At 46.1% G+C, this 15,184-nt stretch overlaps 2 protein-coding genes across 4 annotated transcripts; both read left to right on the top strand.

Moving 5' to 3' along the window:
- Positions 1–5,628: 5,628 nt before the first annotated feature.
- On the top strand, positions 5,629–7,200 carry HOXB8 (homeobox B8; the record flags this gene model as incomplete). Of its 2 annotated transcripts, none has more annotated exons than XM_082495094.1 (2): positions 5,629–6,049; positions 6,843–7,200. In XM_082495094.1, the coding sequence occupies 2 exons, from the start codon at positions 5,629–5,631 to the stop codon at positions 7,145–7,147; spliced, it is 726 nt and encodes a 241-aa protein (XP_082351220.1). In that variant the 3' UTR covers positions 7,148–7,200. The 2 variants fall into 2 exon arrangements, with proteins under 2 accessions (XP_082351220.1, XP_082351219.1); XM_082495093.1 differs by having other exon boundaries at positions 6,840–7,200.
- A 974-nt stretch (positions 7,201–8,174) lies between these two features.
- Positions 8,175–13,852, top strand: HOXB7 (homeobox B7). 2 transcript variants are annotated; one of them, XM_082494980.1, is made up of 3 exons: positions 8,175–8,330; positions 9,737–10,019; positions 12,969–13,852. In XM_082494980.1, exons 1-3 carry the CDS (start codon positions 8,250–8,252, stop codon positions 13,220–13,222), a joined length of 618 nt encoding a protein of 205 aa, XP_082351106.1. In that variant the 5' UTR covers positions 8,175–8,249; the 3' UTR covers positions 13,223–13,852. The 2 variants fall into 2 exon arrangements, with proteins under 2 accessions (XP_082351106.1, XP_082351105.1); XM_082494979.1 differs by lacking the exon at positions 8,175–8,330 and having other exon boundaries at positions 9,434–10,019.
- The last annotated feature ends 1,332 nt before the right edge of the window (positions 13,853–15,184 follow it).

Here is a 15,184-nt window from a genome sequence, read left to right as displayed (position 1 = left end):
TTTGCTTTCCCGCATCAGCCTTAGGGGACCAGAAGCAAAGGCGCAGAACGGACTGCCTTTATTTGACTTTCTCTGGTTTGTTCCCCTACCGCCCAAGGAAAACTTCGCTAAAGAAAAATTAGAAACCCAAAACAAACAGTGAGAAACCCCACCCCGCTTTCCCTGCTTGGCATCACCTCGGATTTGACACGCGGTTCCTTTTTCCAAGGGCTCAATGAGCGGTTCCTATAACTCCGTCTCTAAATTCGTTTGACATTTTATTGCTCATGAAGAAATACAAGGGCTTGGAAAGTGTTTCTATCTCTATATTTAAAAAACAAACAAACCCTAAGACCTGCTCAGCCCTGCAGGAAGCAGGTAGTGAGAAATATAACCGAGGATCTCTTTCCACTAATTTTTAACATAATGGGCGCTCTAAAGGGCAATATTTCACTTCTTAAAAAAATCCTTTCTTTGGGGCAGCTCTGAAAAGAAAACAAAAGAAGAAGAAAGATATTTGGAGCTTACTGAGGGAAGAGAGAGAAAGGGAAGTAACTTGTCATAAAAAAAAAAGGAAAATTCAGTGCAGTGTGCTGCAATAAAAGAATATGACCGCTATAAAACTTTATAGGGTATAAATTTCTGAAGGTTAAGGAACTAAACGGCTGTAAAGCAAACAGTGCAAGAAAACTTTCAGGAACTCCTAAATTACTACAACGACTTGGGAATGTGGGGAAACCCAACGTGTAAATGCTCTTGTTTCTGCTTCAGCCCCAAAGTTCCCCTCTTTTTTTTTTTTTTTTTTTTTTTTTTTTTTCCCTAGGGGAGGGGGCATTTAAAAAATAAGGTGGGGGGACGAGAGGGAGAGAAAAGGTGGGGAGGGACTTTGGCTAATTTATTCTTCTCTTGCAGATGCCGTGAAAATCCAGCGCTCTGGATGATTCTCTTTGTTCTTTTTTTTTTTTTTCTTCTCCCCCCCCCCCCTTTTTTTTTTTTCTTTTTCCTTTAAAGCAATTCCAGGCTGCCAGAACGCTGAGCCGTGCACACAACGACACTCACACACACACACACACACACACAGAGGCACACACACCCCCCCCGCTCACACACACTCGAAGTTCTGGCGAGACGTCTGGGCTTGGGAAGCTCTTTATCGGTTTACAGCTCTGGCCTTCCCCCTCCAGAGCAGAATGACCAATTGTTTAGTCTCGGAATTTGAAACAATAGTGGTTTTCAAAAGCAAACCCATTTTCCCTCTTTTATTGCCGGCTGGATGGTGCAGCTTTTCGCGCGTAAAACTTCAGCGCTGCGGGGCGAGGAGGAGCAACTCGATTTTTTCCCTTTTCTCCCTTTTCTCCCTCCCCCCCCCCCCTCCCCTCGCTTTTGCCCGGTTTTATTTCCCCAGGTCGGAGCGGGGACGCCCCCCTTTTTTCTGTGTCCCCCCTCTTAAAGGCAATCTCCCACCCTCCCGGCGCAGACTGCGGCTCCGCGCGGCGCCGCTAGGTGGCGCCCTTGCTCCACGCAAGACGCGCTTCTCCCGCGCGCGGCCGCGGGGCTCCGCGTAACACCTTGACTTCATTAGCGGCGGCAAGCGGGCTGTTTGCTGGCGAGCATGAATAATCCCGAGGCATAAAATATAGGGTTAATTATAGCTATTTTGCCGATTTTATAGGTTACATCTATTTTTCGCTGCGGGGGTAAATTGTGGGAGGTTAAAAAAAAAAAAAAAAAAAAGACTTAATCTGGAGGCTCTGGGCTGGGTTGCGGTGAGAGGTGGGACACGCATCTATTTGAAATGTTCATTTAAAAGGGGAGAAAAAAGCCCATCGTTTTTTGTCTTCTGCTGGTTGGGGTAGAGGTGGGAGGACAGCTTAATTATCTCCAAACCGAAGATTTACGCTCGCAGGGCTGGAGAAGGGAGCGGCTCCAAGATTTCGGGGAGAAAGGCGCACCCAGAATCAGGATATTTTTCCCTGACTCTTTACCGTAGCCGTTAAGATGATGTGCGCTTTCTCGGCTCTTTATTTCATAGGTTTTGGTTTCATAGCCATCGCCGGGAAAAAGAAAACCAAACCAAAACAAAAGCAAACCACAGTATATGATTTTAGAAGTCGAACCGGTCATTTTTGGTATAGTTGCTCCGTCTTTTGGTAATTCTGCTTCTCTTTGTCCAAGGTCCTCACTTAATATGTTGGGAAATATTTTTAAAAGCTACAAAATAGTAAATCAATCCAAAACGCTATTAACTTACCACTTTTTGTGATACGTATAAATACTCCACTGATGCAGTAGCAGCAAAAATGTAAACTTTTAACACCGTTAGTCCACTTTTATTTTGGCCTTTGTTTCTTCAAAATTACAAGGCGAAACCTATTCGGACGTTCCAGTCCTTCAGCTACAAATTCAGCTACAAATAATATAGAAAGGAATGGTGGCAATCATTTCAAAATAGGGTTTTCTTCCAAATTGTTATAAACAGGTATTTTCGGGATAAATGCTTCTGCGAAGTTACATCAGAAAATACACCCGTTCTCCGATAAGCAGCATTCTGGGGAGGAATGTAACAAATTAAACCGATACACACAACAGAACAGGATGTGCTATGTTGGTTTAAAAAGCAAAGTTTAAGTATCTCAAGCCTCTGTTTAAATGCTATAAAATGCAATAGAAATGTAAACAGAAAGAGATGGGGAAAATAAAGAAAAATCCTGCCCTCATGCATTCAGTAAAATGCAGAGTAGTGAAAAGTTAAGGTTTACCTAGGAAAGGGTTTGGGGTTCTTTTCTTTCTTTTTTTTTTTTTTTTCCTTGTGAATTCCTAATAAATCTTTCCTCCACTGGGTATTTATAAATTATCTTCTCTCTCCCAGACACACACACGCACACACACACATCCCCACTTGTTTTTTCTTATAATAGAAACATTTTCCTTTCATCAGGAATCTGAGTACAGTATATGAATGATTTAAGATCAGCCATTGATTTCTGGTGCATTGGTGAGTTACCATCACATCAGGACCATAAAATTCTACTGCACTTGATAAAAATGTTAACTTCCAAGAACAACTTCACTCCCGCCTTCCTGGGGTCCACGTATGAACGGGAATTCCTGCTATTTTTTACTTTACAAACTCCCATAGATGGGAGTACGCCTGCAAACACACATAGAAGACAGCTTATTTTCTAAAAACACTTTAATCGATTCAGGGTTTGAGTTTTTTTTTTTTCTTTCTTGAAAATTCTAACATGGAGCATCCCCACATCAAGCTGCAAAGCTCTATTTACTTCTGTGCACCATTTCTGGGGTTTTATGTTCAAAGATGAAACCAAAATCTGCTCAATCGACAATAAAAGTGTTGAGAAAAATAAAATGTTAACTTGTCTTTTAGGGGGGAAAAAGCCTTAATTATACCACTGCAAGTACTCCAACAACAATAATTACTTGAAAAGGCTCTTAGATTCGACTGAAATTATCCCTACACAAAATAAAGGAAACGTATTTACTTAAATTATTTCTCTAAGGATGGTTTTAAAGTTTTATTCCGTTACTATCTTTGTTTTCTTTCTTTCTTTCTCTCTGCCCTTCCTAATTCCCTGCCTATTCCCACTGCCAATTTTAATTCAAGTTTGGTTTGTTGGTTTGTTTGTTTGTTTTACCAAAGCCCTGGCAAACCAGACTAACCGAAACATTTCAAGTTTTTCCTCTTGTCCATGTTGTGGAGGTTGAAAATTGTCCCTCGGTTCAAGGCAGGCAGGAGGGAAACCGTCTTTAATTCACCTTTCTCATGGCAAAACCGCGCAGACGGATGCAATGAGAAGCAGCAGATATCTACCCAGGGCGAAGGAAAAATAATAAGTAAATAGAGGTTTAAAAGAGAGTCTTTAACTCCTATGGAAAGTTGAAGGATTGGAAAATATAGCTGGCATTGCGAGGGGCTCGGAGGGGCGTCGTGGGTGTTAGGCAGACTGGGGCAGCGTTTGGGTTGGGAGGGTTTGGTGTCGTTATTAGCTGAAATACGTCTCGGTAATATTTGCTGACTGCGATAAATGAATTTCAAAATCTACCCCCTGTGTGTTTAGATGGTGGAAAATTGCAGCGTTGGCATCTTAGGGGTAAGTTTGCTCCGTTGTTACCAAATGCCAATAAAATAGAAAGCCTCTCTCCTCTCTCCCTGACCCCATCCCCCCCTTCTCCCCAGTTTGCATTAGAAGTATCATGCAAAAAAAAAAAAAAAAAAAAAAAGAAGAAGAAGGGAAAAAAAAAAAAAAAGAATTGAAGTTATTGAGGAGGGGGTGAGGTAGGGAACAGCCATCAGTTACTGACCATAAAGGTTCTGTTCTGGATGTGATAAGCGACACAATACTTTTAGTTCGCAATCATCCCCGACCACATCTTGAACAAGTCCTCGGCGGGGGAGGAGGCAGGGAGGGGGCTGCGGGAGAGACACAAAAAGTCAATGTTATATATGAAAAACTATAATCATTTTAATTCAATATTGACACCTCAACATCTCGCTGTAATGCGGACGGGTCCAATCGAAACCTCTGGTTTATAGCAGTAGAGGAACGAACTCGTAAAATCCTAACGGCTTTTATGTAGTGCGGTATAAACAACAACAACATCCCCGGCTTTATGGCGTTTTATAGTTTGTTAAACAGTTTACAGCCTTTTTTGGGGCTATTACAAATGCAATTCCCTTCATGTGATAGTTAAACCTTTATCAATAATAAGGAAATTGATCATTAAAATGTTAAATATGACTACCTCGTTTGTTTTAAAATATGTTTAGGGTAAGAAGCTGTATGATTTGATAACTTGTATTAAAATACCAATTACATTTATAGGACCTTTTAAAACTGGTAGCAATTAAATCGTGTTCTTTTACAGTTTTCCAAAGCGACCCTGACATTTAAAAAGGCTAAAACTGCCTCGTTAAAATTTTGAAATTAACGACTGCGAGCGCTTCTCTTTAATTTTCCAACACTCCCCAAAAATCAATCTTTTGGGTGGTCTAGGTATGTGATTTGTTGTGAGGCGAGCGATATCTCATTAATGTAGGTAGTTAAACATATTTAATCCGTATATTCACCCCACCTCCTTCTCCCTTCCCCTCTCGCTCCCTCTCTCTCTCTCTCTCTCGCTCCCTCTCCCTCTCTCGCTCCCCCTCGCTTGCTTTTCCTTCTTTATTCTCTCACACTCTTCCTTTCACAATCATGCAGTGCAGAGTCCGTGTGGAGTAAGGAGAAGCCAATAGGATGAGGTTTTGGTAATAGATGCAAATGATCATGAAAAGACACTGCAAAATATGAAACAACTCATTTGCGCTGAAGTAAATCACTGAAAACTGTTTATGAACTGGCATCTCTTCTTGGAAATGTAAAGCGAGAACTCTTTAAGTGGCGATTTTTTTTTTTTTTTTAGGGGTGGGGGGGAGGAAAGAATTCAATATCATGCAGGCTTAGAGTTTTGATTATATCCTCCTTTTATATTCCTGGAAATCACAAACTGTCGTTGCTTAGCATCTTAGCGCTTTCTTTTTTTGCTAATAGATTCCCGTGGTCTGGTTTGGTTGGCTTTTTTTTTTTTTTTTTCCTCCTTTTCTTCCTCCTCCTCCTCCTCCAAAAAATTTTTTTTCTTATTTAAATTAAAATGAGCTCTTATTTTGTCAACTCACTCTTCTCCAAATACAAAACCGGGGACTCCTTGCGTCCCAATTACTATGACTGTGGGTTCGCTCAGGATCTTGGGGGCAGACCCACGGTGGTGTACGGACCCAGCACGGGGGGCACCTTCCAGCATCCGACCCAAATCCAGGAGTTTTACCACGGAGCATCCTCACTCTCCAGCTCCCCTTACCAACAGAATCCCTGCGCCGTGGCGTGCCATGGGGACCCCAGCAACTTCTATGGCTACGACCCCTTGCAAAGGCAGAGCCTCTTCAGCGCCCAGGAGTCGGACTTGGTGCAGTACACGGACTGCAAGCTTGCTGCCAGCGGCCTTGGAGAGGAGGCGGAGAGCTCGGAGCAGAGCCCTTCTCCGACCCAGCTTTTCCCCTGGATGCGACCGCAAGGTGAGGCGAGATGGAAAGGACAGCGAGGAGGCATTTCCTGAGCCCATAAAGTAGCCCTCTTGCTTTCTTTCTGCCCCTCTTGCTTGCTTGCTTTCTTTCGCTCCCCTTTTCTTCCCCAGTGACTGTATTTTACTGCTTTATGGGGGTAAACTTTTGCACTTGTAAATTGCTTTATAGTTTAATTACCCTGAAGGAGACCTTTTCTTCTGGGGGCTGAGCGAGCCGGGCTTTCTGTGGAAGGAAGCGTCCTTAAAGTTTATGGCACTTTTATAGCCTTAAAAAGCCCCTTCATTTTTGTTTTGCGTTTGATTTGGGATTTCGGTAGTGCTGCTTGCTCTCCCCGGGCTGCAGCTTTTTTTTTTTTTTTTTTTTTTTTTTTGCGGGATCCCGAAGAGCCGGAGTCTGTTGTTGTTGTTGTTGTGGTTCGCGTAATAATAAGTGTGCAAGTGCAGGCTTTAGCTGGGCTGCTCGGAGTGGGCTGGTGGGTGAGCCCCCCCCCCCCCCCCCCCCCGCCACCATCACCCCTTTCCTTTATAACCATCTTCCCTTTTATGATATTCTACAGGAGCCTTTCCCTCTCCCTCTTTGCTTCCTGCCTTTGCTCCTGCGAGTCCTTTCTTCCTCCCCCTCCCGTGCCTGTGTGTGTGTGTGTGTGAGTGTGTGTGTGTGAGCGTGTGTGAGCGGGTGTGAGTGTGTGTGAGCCTGTGCGTGTATTCCCGAGCCTGGTTTATGTATCTTTCAACCTCCTTCTCTTCTTCCCCTCTTCCACCCAACCTTTGCAATTCCCCAGCAGCCGCTGGACGGAGGAGGGGGAGGCAAACCTACAGCCGCTACCAGACGCTGGAACTGGAGAAGGAATTTCTATTTAATCCCTACCTGACCCGCAAACGGAGGATCGAGGTCTCGCATGCCCTGGGATTGACAGAAAGGCAGGTCAAAATCTGGTTCCAGAACAGGAGGATGAAATGGAAAAAGGAAAACAACAAAGACAAGTTTCCCAGCAGCAAATGCGAGCAGGAAGAACTGGAAAAACAGAAAATGGAAAGAGCCCAGGAGGTGGACGAGGAAGGGGAAGCACAGAAGGCGGACAAGAAATAAAAGGATTTTTAAGGACTGAAAGGCAAGCGCTGCTGGGGTGGAAGAGCCCCTGAGCCCCACGTTAATGGCAGTTAATGTAAGGGAGGGGTGGGAAAAAAAAACAACAATGCATAGAAAAGAGAAAGGGGGGGGGGGGGAACCCTTTTATTGCTGTAAAACAATATAGCTGTAAGCACCACTTTCCTGATTATCCTTTGATACAATGAACAGTATGCAAAAGTGATCGGGAGGTCTCTCCTGCCTTTTGCCAGTTATTAACTAGTGGTAGTGTAACGCAATAGCTTATGTAAAACATGACTGTGAAATTTTCTCTCTCTCTCTGTCTTTCTCTCTGTCTCTCTCTTCTTTCCTGGGGGGTGGGTTGGTTAACATAGCTTTCAATGCTATAGGAGTTACGTGAAATTACATTTGTGCACTTTTTTTTTAATTATTTTTCACCTTTTTTGTTGTGGTTTATCTGTATGTACTGGAGGTAGCTATTGAAACAAACATCCCAACAACATGAAACTGCCTATTTATGCTATAGTTATCTCTCTTTTTCTCTCTCTTTCTCTCTTTACTTTCCTTGCTTCTGTTCTTTTCTTTGGTTCGGGATTATTTTTTTTTTTTTTACAATGTTTAAATGTCTCTTCCAAAAAAAGGGAAAAAAAGAAAAAAAAAAGACAAGAAAAAAAGCGTTTTTCTCTCCTTTAGTTAGCATGCGCACAGTGAAGCAAGTTGTAAAGTGATCTTTAGGTTAACTGTGAAAAAGAATGTATACTGTATACGTGAATTACTTTATTGGGGGAACTAATGATATATTTTGTTGTTCTTTCATCACTTTGTTCTATTGTCTAAACCTGGAAGCGGCGGAAGAAAGTTACAATAAAGTTTACAAGCGAGAATTCCGTGACATCATTCTTTTACCCTGCTCCATTTCCTCCAGGACCACTTTGATAGAAAGGAAATAAAAGTCAATTGTGTCGGAGCTGCAGCCCTGGCCATCAAAGACTTCTTTGCCTGGAGAGATGCTGGCGGGCTGGATCGCTGCTGGGACGGGCTGGGGCCGGGGGATCTGCTGCCTGGGAGCCGCGGGGAAGGGGAGGGGGACGGGGCAACTGCCATGGCTTCTGCTCTTGTTGTTGTTTCTAACAGTTCCTGGGTGGTGACAGGTTGGGAGGCTGTGTGGAAACCCTTCCTGAAGGTAACGTGTTTTGTTTGGTTGGTTTTTTTTCCCCCTCTTTCCTTTCTCTTTCCTCCTTTCTCTTTCTCTCCCCTCGCCCACCCCACTGTCCCCGCAAGATGCAGCCCAGCTCTGGGTCCCTCTCTCCTTTCCTCCCACTCATCTCGCTGGGAAAAAAAAAAAAAAAAAAAAAAAATGTCAGTCGCGCAGCTGAGCTGCTTTCTGCTCCTTCGGCTGTCGAGCTGCCCTGCCATGGCAATAGGGGAGCGCGGGGATGCACACCCATCCCCTCGCAACATCATAACCTTGGGAAAGGAGAACCAGCACAAACCCTAGATGCACATCCACCATTGTCTGGGGCTGCTTTTCCTGCCTGTAAGACTTTCTTTCTCTCTAAACCACCACCCCTCTCCCCTTCAAAAAAAAAAAAAAAAAAAAAAAAAAAAGCAGCAGATCACATTTTGGAAGGTCTCTCTGCTTCTCCAGCAGAAAGCAAATCAGCCAGCTGGTAAGGTTTTACTTCTAACTGTAATTGAGTCCCGCAGAACCGCTGACACGCTAAACAAGGGATCTGTACACTCTTTATTTTTCGCAACAAGAAAAGCAAATGCCAGCTCAATACGAAGCTCAAAGCCTGTGGCACTGGAATAAATTAGATATAGAGCTGAATGGCAGTTGGGAAAAAAGAACCCTGAAACTATTAGGTATCAATGAGACATTTGTCTTTTTTTTTTTGGGGGGGGGGGAAGGGAGAGGGGGAGAGGGTCAAGGGAGGAGGAGAGGGAATTATGTACAGTCTCGTGAAAAAGTACCTCGGAGCCGGGGAAATGGTGCGAAGAAGGGAATTTTAGACGGGATCAATAAAGGGATAAATAGAGCTCCCTTCCTTTTCCTCCAGCAGAGAGAGACCGAGAGGGAGACGCTGGTTTATCAGCAACGTGCTTTTACACCCCCCCCCCCCCCCCTTTTTTTTTTCCCCTTTCTCCCTCGGTCTGAGCTGAAAACTGATTACAGGTTGCTTATCGACTCCAGCACAATTTCACCCCTTCCAGCATAGATCTTGGAGGGTTTTATATCGCATCAATTATTTATCATATTTTATAAATCCAGCAGCACTACAATTTTTTGCCCCCGAGGAGGGAGCGGGCGGCGATTGGCGCCGCCGGAGCCACGTGCCCGCGCGTCACATGGGCCGGGAGGAAAAAGGGCTCCTTTTTGGTGTAAATCTGGACTCTAATTCCGTAATATATCACGGTACCTCGTAAAACCGACACTAAAACGTCCCGACCTACAAATCACCCGGCCAAATTATGAGTTCATTGTATTATGCGAATGCTTTATTTTCTAAATATCAAGCCGCAAGTTCGGTTTTCCCATCCGGAGTCTTTCCCGAGCAAACTTCTTGCGCTTTCGCCTCCAACACCCAGCGAGCGGGCTATGGGGCCGGATCCACGCCTCCCTTCGCCGCCTCCATGCCCGGGCTCTACTCCAGTGGCAGCGCCGTGCACCCCCAGCCCCCCAGCATGTATTCCTCCGGTTACGGCCTGGAGCCCGGCTCCTTCAACATGCACTGTTCCCCTTTTGAGCAAAACCTCTCCATGATGTGCCCGGGAGATGCTTCCAAGCAGAATTGCAGCAAAACGGACCAGAGGGACTCAGATTTGCAAAGCGACAGTAACTTCCGTATCTACCCCTGGATGAGGAGCACAGGTAAGCTTCAGCCTCCCCAAAGAAAGGAGCCCAGGGTGGAGGGGGGGAGCAGGGGGGGTGGGGGCAGTGTAAATTATTTGATGGCGTGCGCGGGGGGTGGCGGAGGGGGAGGGGAGGGGGGGAGAATTGTCCCCAACTCCTTTCATGACGTTTCACTGAAAACGCATCTTCAAAAGAGAGAGGGAGAGAGCGACCCCCACCCCCCCCCCCCCACCCCCGCCATAAAGCCATCCTTTTAGCTTTAAATATTTATTGGTGTTGCTGGGGCTGGGGATGTGCCATGCAAAAGGCAGTTTGTCTTAGAGGGGACAGACAGAGCTGCAGAAATAATGGCCAGCCCCTTCTTCTCCTGTGTTTACAGGATGGAGATTGCGCTACCCCCGTGTAGATATAGATTCTGAAAGAAACTGTTTATGGGAGGTGCTTGCAAGCTTGGGTTGTTTTCTGTTAGATTGCAAAACCTTCATTCGCCAGCCCCTCACCACAATATCCCAGGCACTGCAATTAAGCGTAGCGTGTTGCCAGCAGAAACAGCAACACATCATTCCCGGGGCAATTAAAAGCCCCGCTTTTAAAACGGTGACACTCCGGCCGGAATCGGGATGGATGGGCAGATGGATGGATGGATGGATGGACGGACGGACGGACGGACGGACGGACGTAGGGAGGGAGCACGTTTGGCTATGTCACCTCCCGAAAAGCATCACCGCGGAGGGGTGCGCTGTGCTCCGCACGTTGGGGGAAGGTCCTTTGGGGACCTCAGCGTGGTCCTGCTGGGGGGGACCCGGGACGCTGCCGCGGCGCAGAGCAGCGCTATTCCGCGGAAGGCCGCGCAGTGCTGCGCGGGAGCGGAGCGGGGCGGGGGACGCCCCACGCCGGGACACGCTGTCCCCCTCACATGTATCTCAAACCCGCTGAAAGCCGGGCGGCCGCGCTGCCTTCGGTCACCAACGCGCTCCGGCTCAGGGTATTAATGTCAATTAACATTTAATAAATATCCATTTCCCTCGCGCGGGAGCGCTCCCGGCCCCACGGAGCCCACCGGGGCCGGGCTGGGCGCTCCGGGCCGGGCTCCCCCCGCTCGGAGCAGCTCAGCCCGTCTCCGTGTACACGCGTGGTGGTGTTTACACTCGTGTAATCCTGAGAAGATGGGGAAAAAGGCGCTGCTGTCCCGGCTGGGAGCGGAGGGAAAGGCGTGAGCTCATCTTCCAGCCGCCCCGGCTTCGCCTCTGCCGTGCCAGATTGCAACTTGAGAGCATCCCTGGGAGCCAGCCCCCCCTCCGCGGCCAAATATTCGGAAAGGGTCTTGCTAGTAACCCTCGGGGGCGAGGGGAGTGGGGGCCAGCCTCCCTGCGAAGCAGAGGAAAAAGAAAACAGCGAAGCAGCCAATGTATAGCGGCTTATAAAGGCAGGAGTTACCCTCACACTTATTTGGTGGTCAGTTCTTTCCATTACCTGCTCCATAATTCATTCACTTTTACAGTTGATTTATCAAAGACCAAATATTTCTGGCCGTAAACACTTCATCTGTGCTTTTATCTGACTTCAGATTTAAGAAGCCCCTCCACTCACCCCCCTTTTAGCCTGTGACGCTGCGAGGATCAACATTAGAGAGGGTTTAGAAACAGGGAAAAAACCCAAACCACTGTGCTCAAAAAAACCCTGGATGCTCTGGGATCTGCTGTGCCTAAAATAAGAGAAAATCGACCTCGGTCGTAAAAGCGGGGTCCCCCCTTCCTTCCCACCCCTCCACCCCCCCGGGTGCCTCATGCCCACTGTGCGATCGCGCTTGTGGAATTTCATCAGCGAGCAGAGATAGAGTTGTCATCCCTATTCAGCAGCAGTTTATGGCTCTCCCCTCAGCGGATTTTACAACCCACATTCCACGACCTGCACATTTTTACTTTACAGCTAGCCTGGCTATTTTGCCTTTCCCCCCCCTCCTTTTAATGACTGGACCTTTTCTTCTTTTTAAAAGAAAGGGGGGGGGGGGGGGGGAGTTAAAAAAGGGAAGAAGAAGAGGAGTCCAGTGGAATGTGTGGAGGAGAGGCCGAGGGCTGCTGTTCGCCATCCCCACTGCCCTGGGAAAGAATACATTATACTATAGATATACATAGCATTTACATAGAAAATAGAGTCAGGATCACAAACACCATATTGTAGAATTATTTCCAATCAGACTGCAGGAAATGTCGGGTGGAAGGGAGAATTAGGAGCTGGGCCCTTTCCAAACCCCACTCGCAGGCAGCTGGAGGGTGGTGGGGAACCTGGGGTAGGTCTTGAGGCGTTTCTCATCTGCAGACACCCCCACAAGCGCAGCCCGGGGGTAGCAGCCCCCCTGTCAGCCCCAGAAGTCAACTCTGTGCCTGAAACATCCCCTGAAATAATTAGGACCATCACACAACTTCCAAACAGGCGCCCCGATGACAGCTTTAAAAGAGGACAAATAGTTGGATTTGTGTAGGTAGCAGATGCCTCTTCTCGCTCTGGCTCCACAGTATTTCTGTATTTATTCCCCATCCGTCCGAAATTTCTGGGTTCTAAATGAAAATTAAAGCAGGAGCTCAGAGTCGGAGAGGTCCTACGAGGGCAGGAAACTTTCTGAAGTTTGTTGTTCACTCTCAGACACGCACAGGCAGACAAAAAAAGCACCGCACGCTTTTCCCGAGATGAAGGGAAATTAAAGCGGGAGTGGTTTTGGGGGGCTGAGAACAGGGAAGGGGAGGTGGGGAAAGCCTCGAACAGAACGAGTTTAACTTGCAAATAAAAAGAAGGGCTCTCCCAGGTTGTACAGATCCTTGGAGAATTTTGTCCTCCCGTGGGACTGCAGTGGATGGGTTCTTGCTAAGCAGCGCCCAAAGACAAAAGCAAGAGAGCAAACCAAGCCAACATCCCCAAAATATATCCCCCCAAACCCACAGCTGATCTCAATCTGTATTTATTTCCCAGGCACCGACAGAAAACGCGGCCGCCAGACATACACCAGGTACCAGACCCTGGAGCTGGAGAAGGAATTCCACTACAACCGCTACCTGACGAGGAGGAGACGCATCGAGATCGCCCACGCCCTGTGTCTCACGGAGAGACAGATCAAAATCTGGTTCCAGAACAGGCGCATGAAGTGGAAAAAAGAAAATAAAACTGCCTGCTCCGGCTCCAACAGCCAGGAAAAACAGGACGCAGAGGACGACGAGGAGGAATGAGAGGGGAGAGAAGTGGATGCAGGAAACGTGGAAACCCACGCGAGAAGAAAAGGGGGGGAAAACACACAGAAAAAGACTATATATTAAAATAGATAAATGATAAGTGCATAAATAATTAAAAACCCTAGGAATGATACATTGTGTTTCCTGACACTGAAGAAAATACTACCTATATTAAAGTCTTTTTTTTTTTTTTTTTTTTTGTACAATAGAATTACTATCTACCTATTAAATGTGGCTTTAGAGTCAGAATAGACACATTTTTCTATGTGAGTCTTCCTATAGTACAAGTAATTTGTAAATCTCCGTTTGTACTTCGCTGTGTACTTTTTGGTATGAAGTAACGTGGTCGTGTTTAGCACCTTTAATTTAGAAAATGTGACCTGAAAGTCTGAATGCAAATTATACTTAGCGTATATAGTCCTGTACATAACATGAATGATTATTACGCCTTCTCCCTGTAACCTCTGTGGTTCTTTTCTCCTTGCTATGCTCTTTTCTCGTGTATATTTTTACCTGGATTTCTTCCTTGTTCAAGTCTCTACGAAAAAAAAAGAATAAAACAAAAGAAGAGGAATTAATATTGTGCTACGTAAAATGTCGTATATCAAAGTAGCAAATTATTTAATGGCGACGCGTTGCTTTTTTTTTTTTTTTCCTCTCGTCTGTAATTATTATTCTTCGAAATAAAAAGGAAATCTCCAATAATCTACTATCGCGTTGGGTTCCTTCCTCCTGTTAAAAACTACACACGGGCTTTTGGAATTGCTTTTCCCCATGTAAAATAAATATACCGAAAGGTCCTTTTAGATTAATACATGCCCCGACCTATTATCCTGAACTTCTCCCTTTCTTTAGGACAGTCAATCCTTTAAAAATTTTAGTGCCTTTTTTAATAGATTTCGCGAATATACGAAGACATAAGTGATATTCGGGGCTCTCGAAATGCGGGCTGGTCTCCTTTCTCTCTCTCCCTCTGTGATTGCGCTGAGGCTATTACTGAAGTAGGTAAGACCATAAAGGAGGGATGTAAAGCCAGAATCAGCCCAAATAGTCTTCCCACCCCTTCTTTTAATTCTCTTTTTCTTGTTACTAATTTGCAGAAAACCGATCTATTTTGCCGTACCTTTAGTATTTTTTTTTTTTTTCCAGATTCTCCCTCCGCCATTCAATTACTTTACTGCGGACTGGAACTCTTTCATTAGCACCAAATAATGTTTAGCATCAAAGCGCGCATAAAATAAATTAAAGCAATTAAACGCAGGGGAAAAAAAAAAAATCAACAATGCAAAACAAAAGGCGAGTAAATTTAAGCACTTGCGCGGGGGAGCATCCTCCGCCGCCCTCTCTCCCCTCCCGCCCCTGCCTGTTTATTTACATTGCCAGGCTGCGCAGTAAAGCCGCGGATTCCTCCCGCGGAGGCTCCACGTAATTTACTCCACAAATGCGTTGCGCAAGATGCACAGGGAAGAAGAAGAAGAAAAAAAAAAAAAAATAACGCAGGCAGCTTTGGGGGGGGGATTTGGCGACTGCAGCTTTCCACCTTCTCGCCTTCCTGCCTTCTTTCCCTCCCCGTCTCTCTGCTCTTTCGCCTCCCACCACCACGGGTGACTCCATGTCCTGAGCGAAGGCGCTCAGGGCATCCTTTAGCAGGTTTTTGGCGAAAATAAGATGCCACGTCAAGCATCTGCGCGCCCACATCTATAATACAGCTCCGCAGTACATGCTGCCTGTACTAATTATGGCAAGCCCGTTATTAAAGGCAGCGGCTCTAATGGCTTTTGCACACTGAAATTCCCACTTGAAGGGAAGGGAAAAGGGAGGGAAATTTCCCCCTTTTCCTGGGTGAAATCTGAAATCCCTTGGTGCGATCTCTTTGCAGGAGCGCTCTGTGCATAGCGGGGATGGGGAAAATAAGAAAAAAAAAGGGGGGGGGGGGGGGGGGGGGGGAAGCAGCGGTTC

The sequence above is a fragment of the Vanellus vanellus genome, assembly GCF_965231255.1.
Source record: "Vanellus vanellus genome assembly, chromosome: 24".
Lineage (NCBI taxonomy): Eukaryota > Metazoa > Chordata > Aves > Charadriiformes > Charadriidae > Vanellus > Vanellus vanellus.
This window is presented reverse-complemented; position numbering and strand designations above follow the sequence as displayed.

Bases quoted from the DNA above. Each gene is read 5' to 3' on its own strand.
- HOXB7 (XM_082494979.1), top strand. From the start codon at position 9,620: ATGAGTTCATTGTATTATGCGAATGCTTTATTTTCTAAATATCAAGCC. The intron at 10,020-12,968 runs GTAAGCTTCAGC...TTTATTTCCCAG, and splicing joins CCCCTGGATGAGGAGCACAG to GCACCGACAGAAAACGCGGC.